Below are 17,254 nucleotides of genomic sequence, written 5' to 3' on the forward strand. Positions count from 1 at the left end.
CACAAGATAATTGTAGCCTTAATAAAGAGAGGAAATTTAGGCAGTGATTGTTGCCAACGTGGTCCGGTGTCAAGTTTGGCGGCGTTCCTTATCTGAGGAAAAAACGCGAGTAGCCAGAGAAATTCTTGAAGACTTTCTTGACAAGGAGATTTTTCCGGCTTGCCGCTGGGTGTCGTTGACTGCTAAGAATATCCGCCACGGTATCTAGATCTCTGTGTTTATGATGCGTAACAATGACACGGAGGTGTTTCCATGCTAAAGGACCGCTACACAACCCAGAGGCCGAAATTTAGTTGCGGTGTTGCAGTTGTGCACGAGTCTTCAACAAACACGTAGGCGCGAGAATTTTTCAGAACAGTGCGACAATAGAGGATTACGCGGGTTTCATGATCCATTAGCGAACCTCGCTCGCTTCGCTATTTCATTCGCTACGCTCCGTTCGTCTGCTCGTCTCTCCTGCGGGCCGAGTGCTCCTCCTCACCGTGCGAGGGGGAAGGGCGGCGAGCGCACGTACCTGCGAGCAGACAGACAGGCTCTTCTTTTTTGTGACGTGACCAGACGCGAGTGCTGACGTCACGGTCAATGCTGGAGGTACCGAAAGGTCCGAAGAGGACCAGGTTTTCTTTTTTAAATATGGTGGTGCGCCCGCGGCTCGAAGCTCTTCCGCGTTTGGCATTGTTGATTGTGACGGCATCTGAACTCGATGCGCGCGTTAGCTTGAAATGTTTAAAAAATTATCGGAGGTGGTTTAGGGGCCCTTTAAATCTGCTCCGTTCATTGGGCAAGCAGGGGACGAAGTCCTGTTTGGTTGGGCGGTCTTCCAGCTGCAGCTGATTGCAAGCGGTGGGGCTTAGACAACTTCATCCTGGTGAGATAGGATACGTGCGGATGTAGGGTTGGGATATACTGGCCACTCGCCGGTAGAGATACCATGCTCCGTTCAATCGGCTGTAAAAGAAGTTAAAATAAAGTGTATGAGCTATGCGAATGTCCTTGCATGATTTACGCAATTATCGTGCACAGTTTCTTATAGAGATTTTACGCGCAAGCGTAATGGCCCCATTTGTCAAATCACCATCGTGGAGTGTGTCAGTACAAGTAGTGCCACCTGTAGGCAAAGCCAAGAAGGAGCGACGAAGCGTCCCAAAGCAGGCGCTTCTGAGCCCAGAACCAGAGCTCTTTAATGACAGCGGCTGTGAAACGCCCACGGTTCCTGTGCACATGTGTGCTCTAAAAACTTACATGTCTGTGAAGATATTCTTGAGATATGCGGACACCATCGGCGCAATGCCCTCGTTAATCTATTCTATGCGCTTTGTCTTGCCAGATACATAAAGGAGGCGCTGAACCTCAATCCGTTGGCATATTGTGTCGCGTATAAATTGCGGCATGCACATGCGCAGGATAGGTGTTATCAGTGCGACATGTTCAGTGCCGGTGACATCGCCAGAAGTGATCATTGAGTGTCAAATAAGTGTTTTACTTGATTTGGTTTCAAAAGAGCTGGCATAACTTATTTTTGTAGTTACAACATACTGCAGACCCCAATTCAGTTCTTGCAGGAAGGGTACAATCGTTGCGCACAAGAAAAAGATTACAAAAAGTTAGAAGCCCTTTGCCTATCGGGAAAATGGGGCTTGGGGCGAGCGTGCATGACCTATTCTTGTCCTTTCTTTCTTTCTTTCTTTCTTTCTTTCTTTCTTTCTTTCTTTCTTTCTTTCTTTCTTTCTTTCTTTCTTTCTTTCTTTCTTTCTTTCTTTCTTTCTTTCTTTCTTTCTTTCTTTCGCATTGAGCAATGCTCCCTCCTAACTTATTCAAGTTCCTCTATGCCGGGAATTGTACCTTCACCCACGTTTTCAGCAGCGTAACACTTCTGTTGCTACAGGCGAGAGCGACTGTCACGCGTCAAACAATACAATGCAACAATTAAAGGCAACGCTGAAGTGTGGCAACTTGAAATGACAAGCGACCTCAATAAAAATCAGTTTTCGTAGAGAGCCCACGATGCGGTCAGACTTAGCCTGCCCGTCCCAACGTGGAAGGAGCGCATTGCGCGCTAGTCGCGTCTCTCAGGCCTACTAATAAACTTTCGCCAACCAACCAACCAACCAATCATATCACAAACGACTGATCGCCTACAAGTCTACAATCTAGAGCATTCGTTAACATTTCGCTGCATTTTAAAAATTCTTACGCGCTCAATGTTAATCCCGAATCCGCCGCTACGCCCTATCTAATAAAACGCGTTGCACGTCTAGTTGGTGGACGTATAATTTCTAGCAAAGCGGAGCAACAAAGGACAAAGACGAGAGGTGAGGCAACAAGGAAAAGCGCACCTGCGCTCTTGTACTTGTTGCGTATCTGCTTCATAGTCGCGTCGACATTCTGTCATGTAAAAAAGTAATGCATCTTTCAAGATGGCAAAGATTTGCGCCTTAGGCATGCTTTATGACACTTAATTTTGGGGAAATCCAAATAAGGCAGAAGTTCAGGGAACAAGATAGCTTGAAACGACGAAAAATGTCTTGAACAGAGAATGTCGTTTGTTTAATAATTAATAATTAGGTTATTAATAATTATGTAATATGGTTAATAATTATTTTAACTCCTGCTACGCTCGGCCACGCTTTCTTGTGTAAGAAGCACCCCAACGATAGCGACGAGAGGATAGTCTTGACGAATGATCTATTTCTGGCCTAAGTCGGCTGGAGCGAGCTACAATACCGATACTTAAATACTCGATCAGCGCCACCCGTGGCTTTCCCTGTTCATACTCATTTTTCATATAATTTTTAGAGTAACTTTGAGTAACCGAAGAAAACAGGGCTTGCATGTACACGACCATTCTGACAGGACCGCGCGAACACAGGCCAGAAGAAAGAAGAGTGTGGAAATTCACCAGCAGTGACTCATCTGTAAATTCCTTTGTGCGAAACATGTCGTAGATATGGACACTTTAGCAACAGCCCTAATGATTTATTTCATTTCAAATCCGCCATGGTGGTCTAGCGGTCACGGTGCTCGACTGCAGACCCGAAGGTCGCGGGATCGAATCCCGGCCGCGGGGGCCGCATTTTCGATGGAGGCGAAAGTGCTTGAGACCCGTGTACTTAGATACAGGTTTACGTTAAAAAGCCCAAGTGGTCGAACTTTCCGTAGCCCTCCACTACGGCGTCCTTCATAATTGTGTCGTGATTTTGGGACGTTAAACCCCAACAATTATTATTGATCGTTTCATTTCAGAAAATCTGTTGAGTTTATGGATTTCGTCTTGCACAGCTTCCACAGAGCTGCGGAGTAACATTATGAAAGGCTTTTCTTTGCGCGATAGACCACACGAGTAGTACCATATCGCCTACGTGAGGTCACCGGAAACATTTGATATAATGAATTCCTGTCTACAATGCCCATTGTCATTCACACGTGTATCAATCAAGAGGAGCCGTTTCCGCTCGCAACAGTTCCAGAACAGATAGCGTCGAATTGAAAAGACAACATATTCATCTGCCGCGTGTGGAAGTGTTATCTCGTCAATGTGATGTGATACGAAGACGCTGACTATTTAAGGGCCGGTGAAGTCGCTCATTCTAGCCGACTCCGCCAGGAAGCCACTATGAAGGCCTTCTATGTCATCGCCATCGCTCTGGCGCTTGTCGCCCAGAGCAGCGTCGCCGAACGCGGTGAGTGTTTAATACCTCGCAGCTTACTGTCTACACTTAGCACGTGTATGATATAAACGATGGACAGTTAGCGAGGCCGAATCGGTACCAAATGTTGGGATACGCAGCTTAGGACGGCAGAAAGTTAGGTGGAATGATAAAATTAAGAAACTGGCAAGCATACAGCGAAACAAACTGGTGCAAGAGAGGGTAAATTAAAAATAATTAGGACAGAATTTCGTCCTCGGGTCGATATGAAGCAGAGAGACACAGAAAAGGAATATAGGAAAGGCAGAGAGCTTAACTAGACTACATCCAGTTTGCTACCCTACACATGGGGAGGAGAATAAGGGAGTATAAGAGAGATAAAGAGAAGAGAGCAGCAGAATGATCATGATAAATTGCATCTGGATAACGAAAAAGATATTGCCTTCGATACTCCATTACTATGTCAAAGCCTGGAGCGACAAAAATTTAACATCGAATTATTAGAAGTGTCGCGTGAAAATAGGTTAGAAAAACCTTTAAGAAGCCCGCCAAGCTCACCCACTTTCATGAGGTCACTAGCAAGCCCTTTATATGTTATAGTATATTCCGGGCGTATTATGATGCTCCTCCAGCACCTCCCCATTCGGTCATAAAAGCACCGCGACACCTTGTGAGCGCTGTCGCTGTGATAGCTATTGAATACACATCGTAATACAAACTGCAAATGTTTGATAAATCTGACGAAGCACTGTAAAATGTGTCGTAGAAGCTTCTTTAATAAGACAAATATATTTTAAACGTTTGTGATGGAGGGTAGTTTTCTAATACAAGTATAAAATTATTGAAATTGAATACTGTATGTGTGACCCAGTATATTTATTTGATGATTTGCACATTTCCAAACTCACTTTTCAGGCAAACTTTTCACTTATTCATAAATGAGGGGAACTGCGGGAATGAGACAGTTTTGCACGTGGTCCATCGAATGTACCTGTAGAACACACCTCTGAAAAAAGAAAACAAAAATGCAAACCGACGCAGTGCAAAAAAAAATATTTTACTTTTCAATGACGTCATATGCATACATTAAGAATATACTTCCGTGTACACTAAACCCCACGTTCCATTTTCATATAGAGCTGGGAAATTTCCATCTTTCGTGAAATTTCAATGTGCACATGTACACTCTCGCAGTTATAGAGCGGTCACGAATACAACATGTCAGGAGGAACTCCTTCGAGCAAATAAGTAATTTTATATCAATTTGGAAGTAAAGAGGGATTCGCTGAATGCAGCACCGCAACATGGTAAGATATTGATAGTACACTATTTTAACCCATGCACGGCAATGCATGCCGCGAAACTATTCTTGTTAGTAATGCACGAAAAAGGCATCAAATTTTAGAATGCAGGTTGAAGAATATGCTACATTGTGTTGAAATATCAACAACGTCGGCAAAAGTATTTTACAGAAATATGCATTGTATTCTGAAGAGACGGTTGAAGAGGCTGCGTCGGTAATCTACTTTCCACAGTTAGTGAAATCTTGAGTGATAATGTGGTGCAATCAAATGAAAGTTCTGGTATCTTGAAAGCGGACATGTTTTACTCTGAAATAATGCTTCTACGGTTCGATCCAAGGAGGAGGGTTATTATATTCCCGCTATTAAACGTTGGTTGCCTTGTAAGTGTAGAAATTTGTTGGTTTCGAAATTGCAGCAGACGAGCCTGTTGAAGAAACCAACCTACTTCATGCTTTTCCTCGGCCGTGGCCCAGGCCATGGCCCTCTCCCGGACCCTGGCCTCTGCCTGAGCCAATTGATTACTCACTACAAGGTACGTCCAACATCACGATGAGGCCTATTATATTCACGCTGTTAAACGTTGGTTGCCTTCTAAATTTAGAAATGTGTCGGTTCTCAAATCGCAGAACACGAGCCTGTTGAAAACACCAACCTACTTCGTGCAATTCCTCGGCCGTGGCCCCGGCCATGGCCTTCTCCCGGACCCTGGCCTCTGCCTGAGCCAATTGATTACTCACTACAAGGTACGTCCAACATCACGACGAGGCCTATAATATTCACGCTGTTAAACGGTAGTTGCCTCCTAAATGTAGGAATGTGTCTGTTCCCAAATCGTAGCAGACGAGCCTGTAGAAAACAGCAACCTACTTCGTGCAATTCCTCGGCCGTGGCCTCGGCCATGGCCTTCTCCCGGACCCTGGCCTCTGCCTGAGCCAATTGATTACTCACTACAAGGTACGTCCAACATCCCGACGAGGCCTATAATATTCACGCTGTTAAACTTTGGTTGCATTATTAGAGTAGACATACTTTGGTTCCCCATTCGCAGCACACGAGCATGTTGAAAACGCCAACGTACTCAATGTACTTCCCCCTAAACCAGAAATTCCTCAGCCATGGCCCTGTCCCGTACCCTGGCATCATCCCTCGCCACTTCCTTTGCTAATTTAATAATAAGATCACAGCATATCCACGGAGTGAATGATGATGAGTGGGCGAAGCTGCGGAGGTTCATCGGTAAACCGTGAATCTTCCGTGAATTCTGCCCAGTACATCATCACCGACGTGAGATCGGGCGCGTTTATACTAAAGGTTCGATGAGTTATGACGACTTGCAGCTCACTTTAATTTTACATGTACGCTGTGAATTTTGATTGTTTAGAAAACCATTGCTTTAGAAAACATCTGGCGTCTTTCGTTAAGCAGCTGGCGTCTTTTCGTTTTGCTTTAGAAACATGTGGCGTTCTTTCGTTTTGCTTTTAGAAAACATCTGGCGTCTTTCGTTGGTTTATTTCATGAATCAACGGCGTTTTGAACAAAATTTTTATTGTTTAATCACGCACAGGAGAAATCTCACCAGGCACTACCTTGGAGGTAAACAATGGCTGCTAATGGGAATGAGAGACAGAAGAAGTCGGCTTTTAGCTAACACTTACACTTCTACTTCTACTAACGTTTCCGACTGGAACATGCCAATGGCTGCTAATGGGGAATGAGAGACAGAAGAATTCGGCTTTTAGTTAACGCGCACGCTGCGAATTTTTTATTGTTCAACAACGCACAGGAAAAATTTCCCACCGGCACCACCTTGGAGGTCAAAGCGTAAGACTGGTTACACACTACGACTACTATGACTACGACTACGAGGGACGAACGGGTGCCGCCTTAAGGAGCTTCGCCCCTAATATGTGGGGTTTAACGTCCCAATACCACGATATGATTATGAGGGACGCCGTAGTGGAGGTCTCCGGAAATTTGGTTCACACGGGGTTCTTTACGTGCACTTAAATCTAAGTACACGGGCCTCAAACATTTTCGCCTCCGTTGCCTCTACCAATTGTTCAAGCACCACGAGGTTAGCAGGATTGCAAATGTGCAATGTAAAACACGTTTTTCTGATGCCGATATGTTTAATGATTGTTGCATTAAATTGAATGATTTTAATAATGATGATAGTATTATTACATTCTGAAACGAGTAACTTGTGCTTGTAACAAAACGCTTTTCATGTGAAGCATTAACTATTTTCTTGCTCGTTTGCATAAAATTGATGCTTTGCGGTGTGTTTAAACATAATTGTGTAGCGATTAGCCGTGATATTTTTTTCTGACCTGTCTGCACTAGTTTGTGTTATTAGTAGCGATTCCAATAAACTGATACTTCGGCACAAGTAGGTAAATGCTCCTTGACAAGGGCAATTATATCCTCTCTTTGCTTTGCCTTGAGGACAATCGTTTTATTCGCCTTTCTCAACAAAAAAGTGGATCTTATGCGTACAAGGTTCGGTGCACTGAATTGTTTGACAAGAAAGTCATCGAGCACCATATAGCCGAAATTAGCCCTTAAATTTTTAACAATAATTCTTGGCATTTTACGGCGCAAAGCCGCCATATGAATATGAGGGACGCCGTAGCGGAGAGCTCCGGAAACTTTGACCTCCTGGGTTTCTTCAACGTGCACCTAGATCTAAGTACATGGGCCTCAAGCACTTTCGCCTCCATCGAAAATGTGGCCGCTACGATCGGGATTCGGTCCCGCAACCTTCCTTAGACCTTTGAAAACCGGTCTGTCCATTTTATTCTACCGCTTTATCTGCTGGTGCGATGTCAGTAGGCTCCAAGCACCAATCGATATTTGCCAGTTTTTTTTTCATGCAACGACACACTTGCTGAAATATTCACCTTACGCATTTCCCATTTGCTCCTTTCTGTTAAACGCCTGTATAGCATATATGTTGCGTTTAGTTCTCATTTTTCGGGGACTAACCTCAGCAGATAGCTTAAATTCTTAGGCTATCTGCGACGAACTAACTCAGTTCAAGTAATGCGCAGTACAAGCTAGCCGCACTTCCTTTCGGTTGCAACGACCTTTTTATTCATTCATGTGCGCCAAAGATATTTCTAGATTCGAATGACCTAATCACCTCCGCTGCGGCTATATACAGAAAAAAGTTACTCTACTCCGCCCTATCTGACCACTTTGGGAAATACTGTTGCGGTTACAGCTAAAGTGAACTGCTCAACGCAGGTGTTAGGCACACCTATTTAGAACGAGAATATGATGATCGACCTTCTTTTTTGATCGCAGTACCCTTTTGTACAGCTGCAGTGAATATTTACTGTAGCTGTATAAAAGGGTACACACAAAAGCGCGCACACAAGTTTCCGTAGGCGCCAATTTTCTTAAAGTTGTTAAGAAATTATTTTCAAAAATTAGTGCAGCTTCCACTAACTCGTGCAAGGCAGAGCTGGTGGGCACCTAGTTGGCCCTGGCTTGGCTAGGCTTTTACCCTCTTACCTCTCTCTTCCCCACTCCTTGCTATACTATACAATACATTACTATGCTTGCTCTCTTTCCTTGCATTCTTTTAGTCTGTGTCTTTCTAGCTCTTTCTCTCTATGTCTTTGTTTTTCTGTCTTTCTCTCTTTTTCTCTCCTTCCTTCCTTCCTTTCTTTCTTTCTTTCTTTCTTTCTTCTTTCTACGTCTCTCTCTCTCTACTCCTTCTCTATCGTTCTATGTTTTTCACTCCTCGACCTTAGCAGCTCTCTTGTAAAGCTTCTACAGTGCGTATGTGCCACAGAAATTGGGCAAACTCCACAACTCCCCACACTGGTCCACTCAAAATAACAGGGGAACACGTGGGCTGTAAACACCGATTAGGGGCCGCACGTTTTAGCTGCTCTTGTTAACCATCTGTACAGTGTGCTTGGGCGATGACTGAGGGCTTGCCTGTTCATGATGATGATAATTTTTTTACTACGACACACGGCAAACATCTACCATAAAGCTCTGCTATAATAAAAAGAATATCGTGTCTTAAACGGTTCGTGTACGGTTCATGAGCACCTTATAGACTTCTAAGCCAATCAGTATAAGTCAACCTAAGTATAGAACATATGTTACGCTATGCACTAAACGACATCAAATGAAGTCTCTACGGGGTTGTCATACGCCTGCGCAGATCTGCCACAAACTGTGATCTCTGCAGAGGAGGAAACAAAGACAAGGCAACGCCGCGCTGCTTCTCCCTGGCCTGTCAGGCCCTGGCCTCACCCCTGGCCGCAGCCCTGGCCCCAACCGTGGCCACAACCTTGGCCTTATCCCCAGCCTCGACCATGGCCTCAACCCTGGCCTCTACCTGAGCCAATGGCTTATACACTGAAAGGTCAGTAGAAGGAATTGTTATGTTAACGTGCGTTATGTTAGGTGCCCAGAAACATTCGATCGAGACGATGAGTTGTCAATTATGGGAAAAGTGACTCGTTTATTTTATCCAACGTCTGCCTGGGCTAGAGTGACGATGGCGCTCGATTCATGGGCCTACTCAACATAATCGCATTTTACCAATTTTCTTTACCTTTATGAACCAGTTTTTACAGAAATTCACCGTATTGTCGTACTTTTGTTCTTTTTTGTTTAACGGCTATATAAAGGGTCACTTTTAATGAGATCTAAGAGACAATCAATCGAAGGAATGTATAGGTTACGTTACTTGTAGTAGTTAAGATAAAAATGTGAAGAAAATAAAGTGGACAAACAGACAACTTGCCGCCGGCATGAACCGAACATGCAATCTTCGAATAACGCGTTCGATGGTCTACCACAGATATACCGGATAAAGTGTACTGGAGGGCGACCGTCACCATAGCTCAACTGGTAGAGCATTGCCCGCGTTATTTTCAGGTTTCAGGTTCGGTCCTTGCCGGAGGCAAGTTGCCTTGTCATCCACTTAAATTTCTTCATATTTATATCATATTTACTTCAAGTAATATACCCTTTAATTTCCTAGGGTCGCTTGTCTGTTGACCCTCAATAAGATCGTGTCTAAAAAAGAAAAACGGGCACTCAAGTTCCACTCCTTTTATTCATATAAATTAGTAGTCCTTATTTTCTGCTGCAGCGAGACATTCATTCTTAAGAGTGGAGGGGTTCAGCCGGACCTTTCCACTTGAGAGAGAGAGAAGGAAAGGTAGGGAGGTTAACTAGACTATACGTCCAGTTTGCTACCCTACACATGGGGATGAGAATAAGGGAGTAAAAGAGAAAGAGAGGAGAGACATTTCACATCACACACACAGTGCCGAGTTTCACAGGCGGTCGCTCAATGAAGTTGCTTTCGATTACTGCAGAAGGGCTCGTGTGACTTTCTGGGCTGATGTGCTGCGCGATCAGGCTCCCAAGATCTTTCCTTCATTAAAGGGCCAGTCTACTCAAGGCACACTGGAGAGTCCGGCGATCTTGATCAAATTGGGGACAGTGGCACAAGAGATGTTCAATAGTCTCTACACGGTTGCAGCTTTCGCACATAGATGAATCTGCCATGCCAATGTAATGGCTGAATGAATTGGTAAACGCTACACCGATCCCCAACCGGTACAGCATTGTGGCGTCACGTCGAGAAATCTTGGATGGCAGTTGTAGCTGGAGTAACGATTCAAGGTTTTGTAGGCGACGATTGGAGTTAAGCGGATAATTAAAATGCGTAATCGTGGCATTATGCGCGATGTGACGAAGTTCTCTAGCAGCGTCTACTCTTGACAAAGGTATGAACAGTGTGGGCGCTCAATCGTCGAGCAGCGTCGTCGGCGAGGTGGTTACCAGTGATGCCGCAGTGACCCGGCAGCCATTGCAAAACAATGTCGTGTCCTTGATTAGCGGCGCGATGACAAATTTTCTTGATATGAGACACCAACTGGTGGCAGTTTGCACGCCGTAGACTTCGCACGCATTGAAGGGCTGCCTTAGAGGCATGAGGCGTTCGCAAGTACTCGGCGGGTATGCGAGATTGAAAATGAATATGTGCCAAGCAGCTCCAAGCATACAATAGTTATGCATAGTACAGTATAACAAGAGGTGGGAAAAGAGCGTAAGGGTGAGGAGGAGAGAAATGAGGAGCAGATAGGGTGAAGCGTGCTATAGCCATGTATAATAGAGTATAGCAACAGGTAGGAAGAGGAGATGAGGGAGATGAGGAGTGATGTGAAGGTGGGGAAGAGAGAAAGAAGGAGGGGAGAGGTTAAAGCATGGCCTAGTCTTGTATAGCATATAAGTATAGGATGCAAAAGGGAAGTGAGGAGAAGGAAACGGAGGAGGTGAACGCCACCAGCTCCGCTGTTTGCTGTCTTCGTACCACTAGGGCGTAGCTGCCCCAATTTTGTAGACATCCATTTTCAGGAAAGACAAGTGGAGAGTAGGGTATTCTTATCTAACTGTTTTCATAAATAGTGGGACGTTAATCTACTCGGCAGTCTATGAACACATTACAAAGTGCAATTTAAACGCAGAAACCTGGAGACATGGGCATATTCATAAAATTGATATTTTGTGATCAACCTGTGCCACAGACCACTATGTAATTGAGGGTATTTATGTCTTTTGTAATTAATTCGATTTTTAAAAGGGTTCTCGACTCGGCACCTGCGTAATATTCACCAATCCTCTAAGGGTATCTCGAATAATGCTTAATGGTCACTAGTCATCGAAGGGCGCAGAAACTATCGCACATCTTTCGCGTATCGTCCGTGTGACTTCATTTATTTACAAGCCATTCAGAATCAGTGCGACCCTTAAAGCTTTAACTATTTGTATTACACTTGTTCTTTACTATACCATGTGAAGTCTTCAAATGAAGGCCAATCTTCTTTATGCGCAGATATGCCAATGTCGAAAATTTCTGCCGAGCAGCAACCCAAACAAAGGCAGCGCCGTGCTTCTTCTATTATCAGACCTCGGCCTCAACCCTGGCCTCAACCTTTGCCTCAACCCTGGCCTCAACCCCAGCCCTGGCCTCGTCCGCTCCCAATTCCTTTGCCTCACCCCTGGCCCATTGATTACCCAAGAATGTTTCCCTGACCAGCGCCTCGGTAAACTAAAATAAAATGCCCACTACCACACTAAGTCTTCTTTGTGTCATATTTTGCCTTCTCTTGTTTTCTTTTTTTTTTTGCTCGGCAACACTTTCGAGCAGTCATAAAACAGAGATTACTAAAAGTAGAATTAACTGTTTTCGAATGTTTTCCATGAAACTCTTTGGGTGAACTGCGGAAAAGCGCCAATAAGCTTGTGAATAGTGGCAGATATTCAGAAAGAACCCTGCTGAAGCAAGATTTTCGTGCGCTTCCTTCGGTACTGGGCGCTTCGGCACTCACAGCTGGGCATAGACAACTTTTACTGCCCTCTGAGGGCCGTTGCACTATGACCCTTGTAGCGCTCTGGCGGCAGTAGTGCCTCCGGGTTCAAGGCAATGCTGACGGAAATGCCGTGAATAATGATTCCCACTGGCAACTCGAAGTCAGGTTAAACTAAAGGAAATAGGTCTCACGAACCCCACTCCCATTGCGGTGTTCTCGTACCTCTCTGGGCCTTCATATCACGAAACCAATGTCAGTAAGCCATAATGGAAATGGGACATATGCCACAACATACTTTCATGGCATTCAACTAAGAGCTCCTTCAACCGTGGTGGTGTGGAGAAACTCGCGGTGTCTTCAAGTCCATTCGGCAGAGTCATACAATTGTCTTCATGCAATTTTTCCTATATTTACTACGATCACTGGATTGTATATTTCACTGCCCGTCGCATGTCGTCGCAGGATTGTCTTATCGTTGTCTGTAACGAAAAGCAACTAATATAAAAATTGGAGGGATCTTAAGTCGTCATTCAGAGTGGCAGCTAGTAGTCCACAACATGCACTAAAACGAATAATGACGCTGCGACGTTTACCTAGAAAAAAAAAAAACTCAGCTATGCATAGCCTCTCCTCCGTGCTACAATATTTTGGGACGCCCTCCATACTCCATTTCACGTAAACTTTCTGATTTTCCCAGGAACCACGCATCTGTAGAAGCATCAACATAATGAGTTTCTGCGGCCTGAAGCCCGTGTTTTTTATGAAATGAAAACCTTCGTTGATTTCCCTAAAGCACCTAAATTAGTCCCTATTACCTCATTGCACGCATATACAGATTATTAAAAATGAAGTCAGGAGCACAAATACGCAAAAAAAAAAAATATTAACATCAGTTATTGTGAGAAACCAAACTAGGACGAGTTGACATATTCCTGGCGGAATAGTTCTCACTCAGACGTAAAAGCAGCGAAAACGCACGCAAGCGCTGCTCACGAACGCTGTGGTATTGAGCGACTTGGTTTGATGCATCTTGACGTCGTTAGTTCTTATACGTTTGTCGCAAAAAAGGTTGGGAATGCAAGCGTCCTTGAAGATACATTCTAAAGATATAACCAAAATTTGCCGACGAATTCAGAGGATTCAACCGCATCATTCGTAATAAACATGCACAACCTCGGCGGATTCCCACTTAAGCAGAAAGACACTTATTTTCTGCAAGAACTCTTCCGAACAAACTGTCACTAGCATTAACGTCCGTTAGATAATACAAGCAAAGGGGACATTCTGTTTGCAGTCTTACTTTTCCTCCATTGTTTATAAGGGCAAATTATCTCCCCTGTTTCTGGACAATGCGTTCGCATGTGTGTGTTGTACACTCCCGCCGTCTTATGGCCAGTGGTTTTTTAGACAACAGCTGTGCTATCGTATTAATCGAAAAGTGCGGCATGATAACACAACAAGCGCAGAAAGTAACCAATGTATCGAAATGGAAATAAAGAGTGAGTGAAGTATCGACAAAGTAGCTCATCCAGTGTTTTTCACAACTCTTCATTTTCGCGTAGTTTGTTAGTTCTAATACTCCCCGCTACTGTATTGAAACTTTGCTCTGAATTTCGTTCTTTGCCACAGCTGTTAATAAGCGAAGACATACATATGCGATTTTGTCACGGGCAGGTATGGCTTAAACACCGTAAATGAGATCTGAACATTCATGAAATGGTACTATACTACTGTTGCGCATTTTCAGTCATAATCATCATCATCAGCCTGTCTACGCCCATTGCAGGGCAAAGGCCTCTCCTATGTTCCGCCAATCAACCCGGTCCTGTGCTGTCCGCTGCCACGGTATACCTACAAACATGTTAATCTCATCTGCATTTTCAGTACGTAAAAGTAAACAACTACCATGACGTTCCGGTGCACTTTTTGAAGAACCTTAAGCTGCGGCAATGAAAGCATAATGAAAAGTTAAATGGATAGGGAACCATCTAACGCCTAGTAATGAAATTCTTTAATACAATTTGCCCGCAAACCTTCCCACTCTAAAGTAACCCATCAGCGCGTCTCGTACAACCCTATACACAGGAAATGGAAACGAGGGGTACGCTCACAGGATGGTGGAGCGTTCCGTTGATGAACGCCCGTCAAACAAGGTTGCACTTCGTCGAAACGTTGGCTCTAGCGAATTTGGTGTCTTCCTGACAGGTGGTGAATCAGTGTCCGGAAAGTAGGGTCGGGGTATACTGGCCACAAGGGGCTAGAGGTGTAACACTCGGTTGAATCGGCTGTAAAAGAAGTAAAAATAAAGTGTTTGTTCTATGCAAATTTCCTCACGTGATTAACGCAATTATTGTAGATGGGTTCTGCTAGACATATCACGTGCAAACGTAAATGCCCTAATTGTCAAATCACCGTCGTGGAGTGTGAAGATGGTGGTGATTATCTGGTGAACTTGCAATTTGTAGCGGGTGAACACATCGCGTGCATTCTGTTCTAGGCCAGGTACGGAAAAATGTACGAAAAGAAGGATGAGAAGCACAATGTAGGGTACACTTCTGGCAACAGTTCCACCACTATTTGAGTCTACCTTTTGTGTTTGCAACGGCTTTTGCATTCCTGTCCGCCAGGGCTGGCCCACGGGGTACGAGTTTCTGGTATCGCAGCACCAACTGCTCCACTGTCTCTTGGTCTGCTCTGCACCCTATCTATAACGTTGAGTGCATGCTCTAGTCGAAGCGGCTGCGATATGACAACGTGCGAAGCGCTCCCGCGCGCACGTCGAAGAGTAGCTCACTGCCGCCACTATTGTCGTACAAAGATTTGTACAGCTGAAGTGTATTCGTTCGTTGCGGCGCCATCTTCCATTGCACGTTCTTCAGTACGCGTACCTGGCTCTGAACTGCCGCGGTAAACTTACGCTCAGTGTTCGCGATTGTTGGGTGAGCAAATATTCCGTACTAACGCCGTAGGAAGCGAACCCAGTTTAACCATTGCGTTCTGAGTCCTACGAAGTGCAAGTAGCGGAACATGCGATGGGCCTCATCGACGATCATTCATGAAGCGTAGGCGTCGTTCATAAGTGTTCTTGATTCCGGTCTCTCTTGCCTCATGCCAACCTGCATCTCGCTGAATGGCTTGCAATGCAACCCTTCCATGGCATCACAATGCCAAGCGGCCCAACTCTCTTTGGCTATGCTGAAGCCACTCACGGGTCTGGCATGATAGGCATATAATGGCTTTCGCAAATGTCGGACATGGGACATGCACTGATTTCCCCAGATCTCGCACCAATAGATATCTGTTGAATCCCTACAGGCTTCGCCGGCGTAGAATACAATACAGCTCGCGCGCTGGGAGGTCTGTCTCAATCCATCCTCGTGCCTCAGGAATTTCCCTTTTCCCATGCTGATAGTCGCACTCAGATATCGGTATTATGTTGCAAAATGTAGTTGGTCTCCATTCGGAAGCTCCACTGGAGAGTTAATATCCACTTCCCCGGCATAGTGGACAACAGCCGAGTGCTGAGGGTTGAACCGAAGGCCAAGGCCTGCCAAATGGTGCGCCGATATTGTCGCCAACTTCTGGAGCTGGCGTTGGCCTTCTCCCAGGAGAACGATGTCGTCTGCACACACCAACCCCGGGAGTGTTCATTCTTTCGGCTGGCAGGAAGTGCATCTTGAACCGAATGTCTGACTTGATGAGGGCACTTTCTTAACCTGATGTATACAGTATGTATAACAGCGGCGAAAGTGGGCACCCATATTTGAGTTACTCAGAAGACGTGTCCGTTAAACCTGCTACTACTGGGCTATCGGCGTAGAGTCGACGAAAGAGGTCGGCCCATTCTTGGGGCATACCTATATCGGTAACGAACCACGGAATTAGGTCGTGTTGAACGTTGTCGAATGCCTCTGCAACACCCAGGAAGCAGGCTAGCAGACAGCGGGATTCTTTACGCGCCACCTCAATGCATTGGGTAATCAGGAAGAGATTATCTTCAAGGCGTCGGTGTGGGCGGAAGCCATCTTGAAGTTCAGTCAAGTGCCCGCTGCTTTCGGCCCATGTGCACATCCACGCTTGTGCAAATAACCTGCATATCACACTGGTCACGGTCACGCTAGCTGGTCACGCTACCTGCTCAGTGGATGGATGGATGGATGTTATGAGCGTCCCCTTTATAACGGGGCGGTGACAAGTCTGCGAACTGGCTCGACAAAAAAAAATATCTTTCCTGTTTTCATTTCTCTATGTTAGTCTGATGGCTCTACTTCGATAAAATCTATCTTACTACAGGAAAAAAAAAACGTAAATTCTCAGCCCACTTCTCTGCCCTTTAAGGGAGACTGTCCCTATTTTTTCCCAATGTTTATTTTTTTCCTTTCTCTCTAATTTTCTGCCACCAATACTCTAACCGTCTCTTACTTATTTCTATCGCGGGCGTGTTCAGCTTTCCATTGCTGTCCCTAAAGCCCAAGGCTTCATGTAGGCTCGTGCCCAAACGTGCACCTGGGTGGATATCTTCACATTCAATCAGAACATGCTCCGCCGTTTCCATATCTTCCCCGCAGCATGTGCATTGTTCTTCTTCTTTACTGAATCTCGATTTATCACTACGTGTTGTAAGGCAACCCGATCCCACTTCAGACGGTACAGCGCTTCCCCTTGAATTATCGTAAAATTCCTCCCTCATTATTTCATTTTTGCCCTTACGGTAGTTACTCAAAACCGGTTTTTTTCTCCGTAGCTGCCGTCCAGTAAATCTTCTCCGCCTCTCTGACTTTTTGCTTAACGCTCTTTGTTGACATATCGCTTACACTACCAGCCGTATATTTACTAGTGAGCCTACTAGTTCTTTTTCTCCACTGCGTGTCTACACTCTTCCTATAGAAATAACGGAGCACCTTCTCTGCCCATCTACACTCCTTCATATTTCTTAGCTTTTCTTCGAAACTTA

At 45.0% G+C, this 17,254-nt stretch overlaps 1 protein-coding gene across 3 annotated transcripts; it reads left to right on the forward strand.

Moving 5' to 3' along the window:
- The first annotated feature begins 3,556 nt into the window (after positions 1–3,556).
- Positions 3,557–12,052, forward strand: LOC119399518 (protein TsetseEP-like). Of its 3 annotated transcripts, XM_037666322.1 has the most exons (6): positions 3,557–3,680; positions 5,367–5,483; positions 5,578–5,694; positions 5,789–5,905; positions 9,132–9,335; positions 11,823–12,052. In XM_037666322.1, the coding sequence occupies exons 1-6, from the start codon at positions 3,614–3,616 to the stop codon at positions 12,020–12,022; spliced, it is 822 nt and encodes a 273-aa protein (XP_037522250.1). In that variant the 5' UTR covers positions 3,557–3,613; the 3' UTR covers positions 12,023–12,052. The 3 variants fall into 3 exon arrangements, with proteins under 3 accessions (XP_037522250.1, XP_037522252.1, XP_037522253.1); XM_037666324.1 differs by lacking the exon at positions 5,789–5,905; XM_037666325.1 differs by lacking the exon at positions 5,578–5,694.
- The last annotated feature ends 5,202 nt before the right edge of the window (positions 12,053–17,254 follow it).

The sequence above is a fragment of the Rhipicephalus sanguineus genome, chromosome 7, assembly GCF_013339695.2.
Source record: "Rhipicephalus sanguineus isolate Rsan-2018 chromosome 7, BIME_Rsan_1.4, whole genome shotgun sequence".
Classification (NCBI taxonomy): Eukaryota; Metazoa; Arthropoda; class Arachnida; order Ixodida; family Ixodidae; genus Rhipicephalus; species Rhipicephalus sanguineus.

Bases quoted from the DNA above. Each gene is read 5' to 3' on its own strand.
- LOC119399518 (XM_037666322.1), top strand. From the start codon at position 3,614: ATGAAGGCCTTCTATGTCATCGCCATCGCTCTGGCGCTTGTCGCCCAG. The intron at 3,681-5,366 runs GTGAGTGTTTAA...TCGAAATTGCAG, and splicing joins GAGCAGCGTCGCCGAACGCG to CAGACGAGCCTGTTGAAGAA. The intron at 9,336-11,822 runs GTCAGTAGAAGG...CTTTATGCGCAG, and splicing joins AATGGCTTATACACTGAAAG to ATATGCCAATGTCGAAAATT.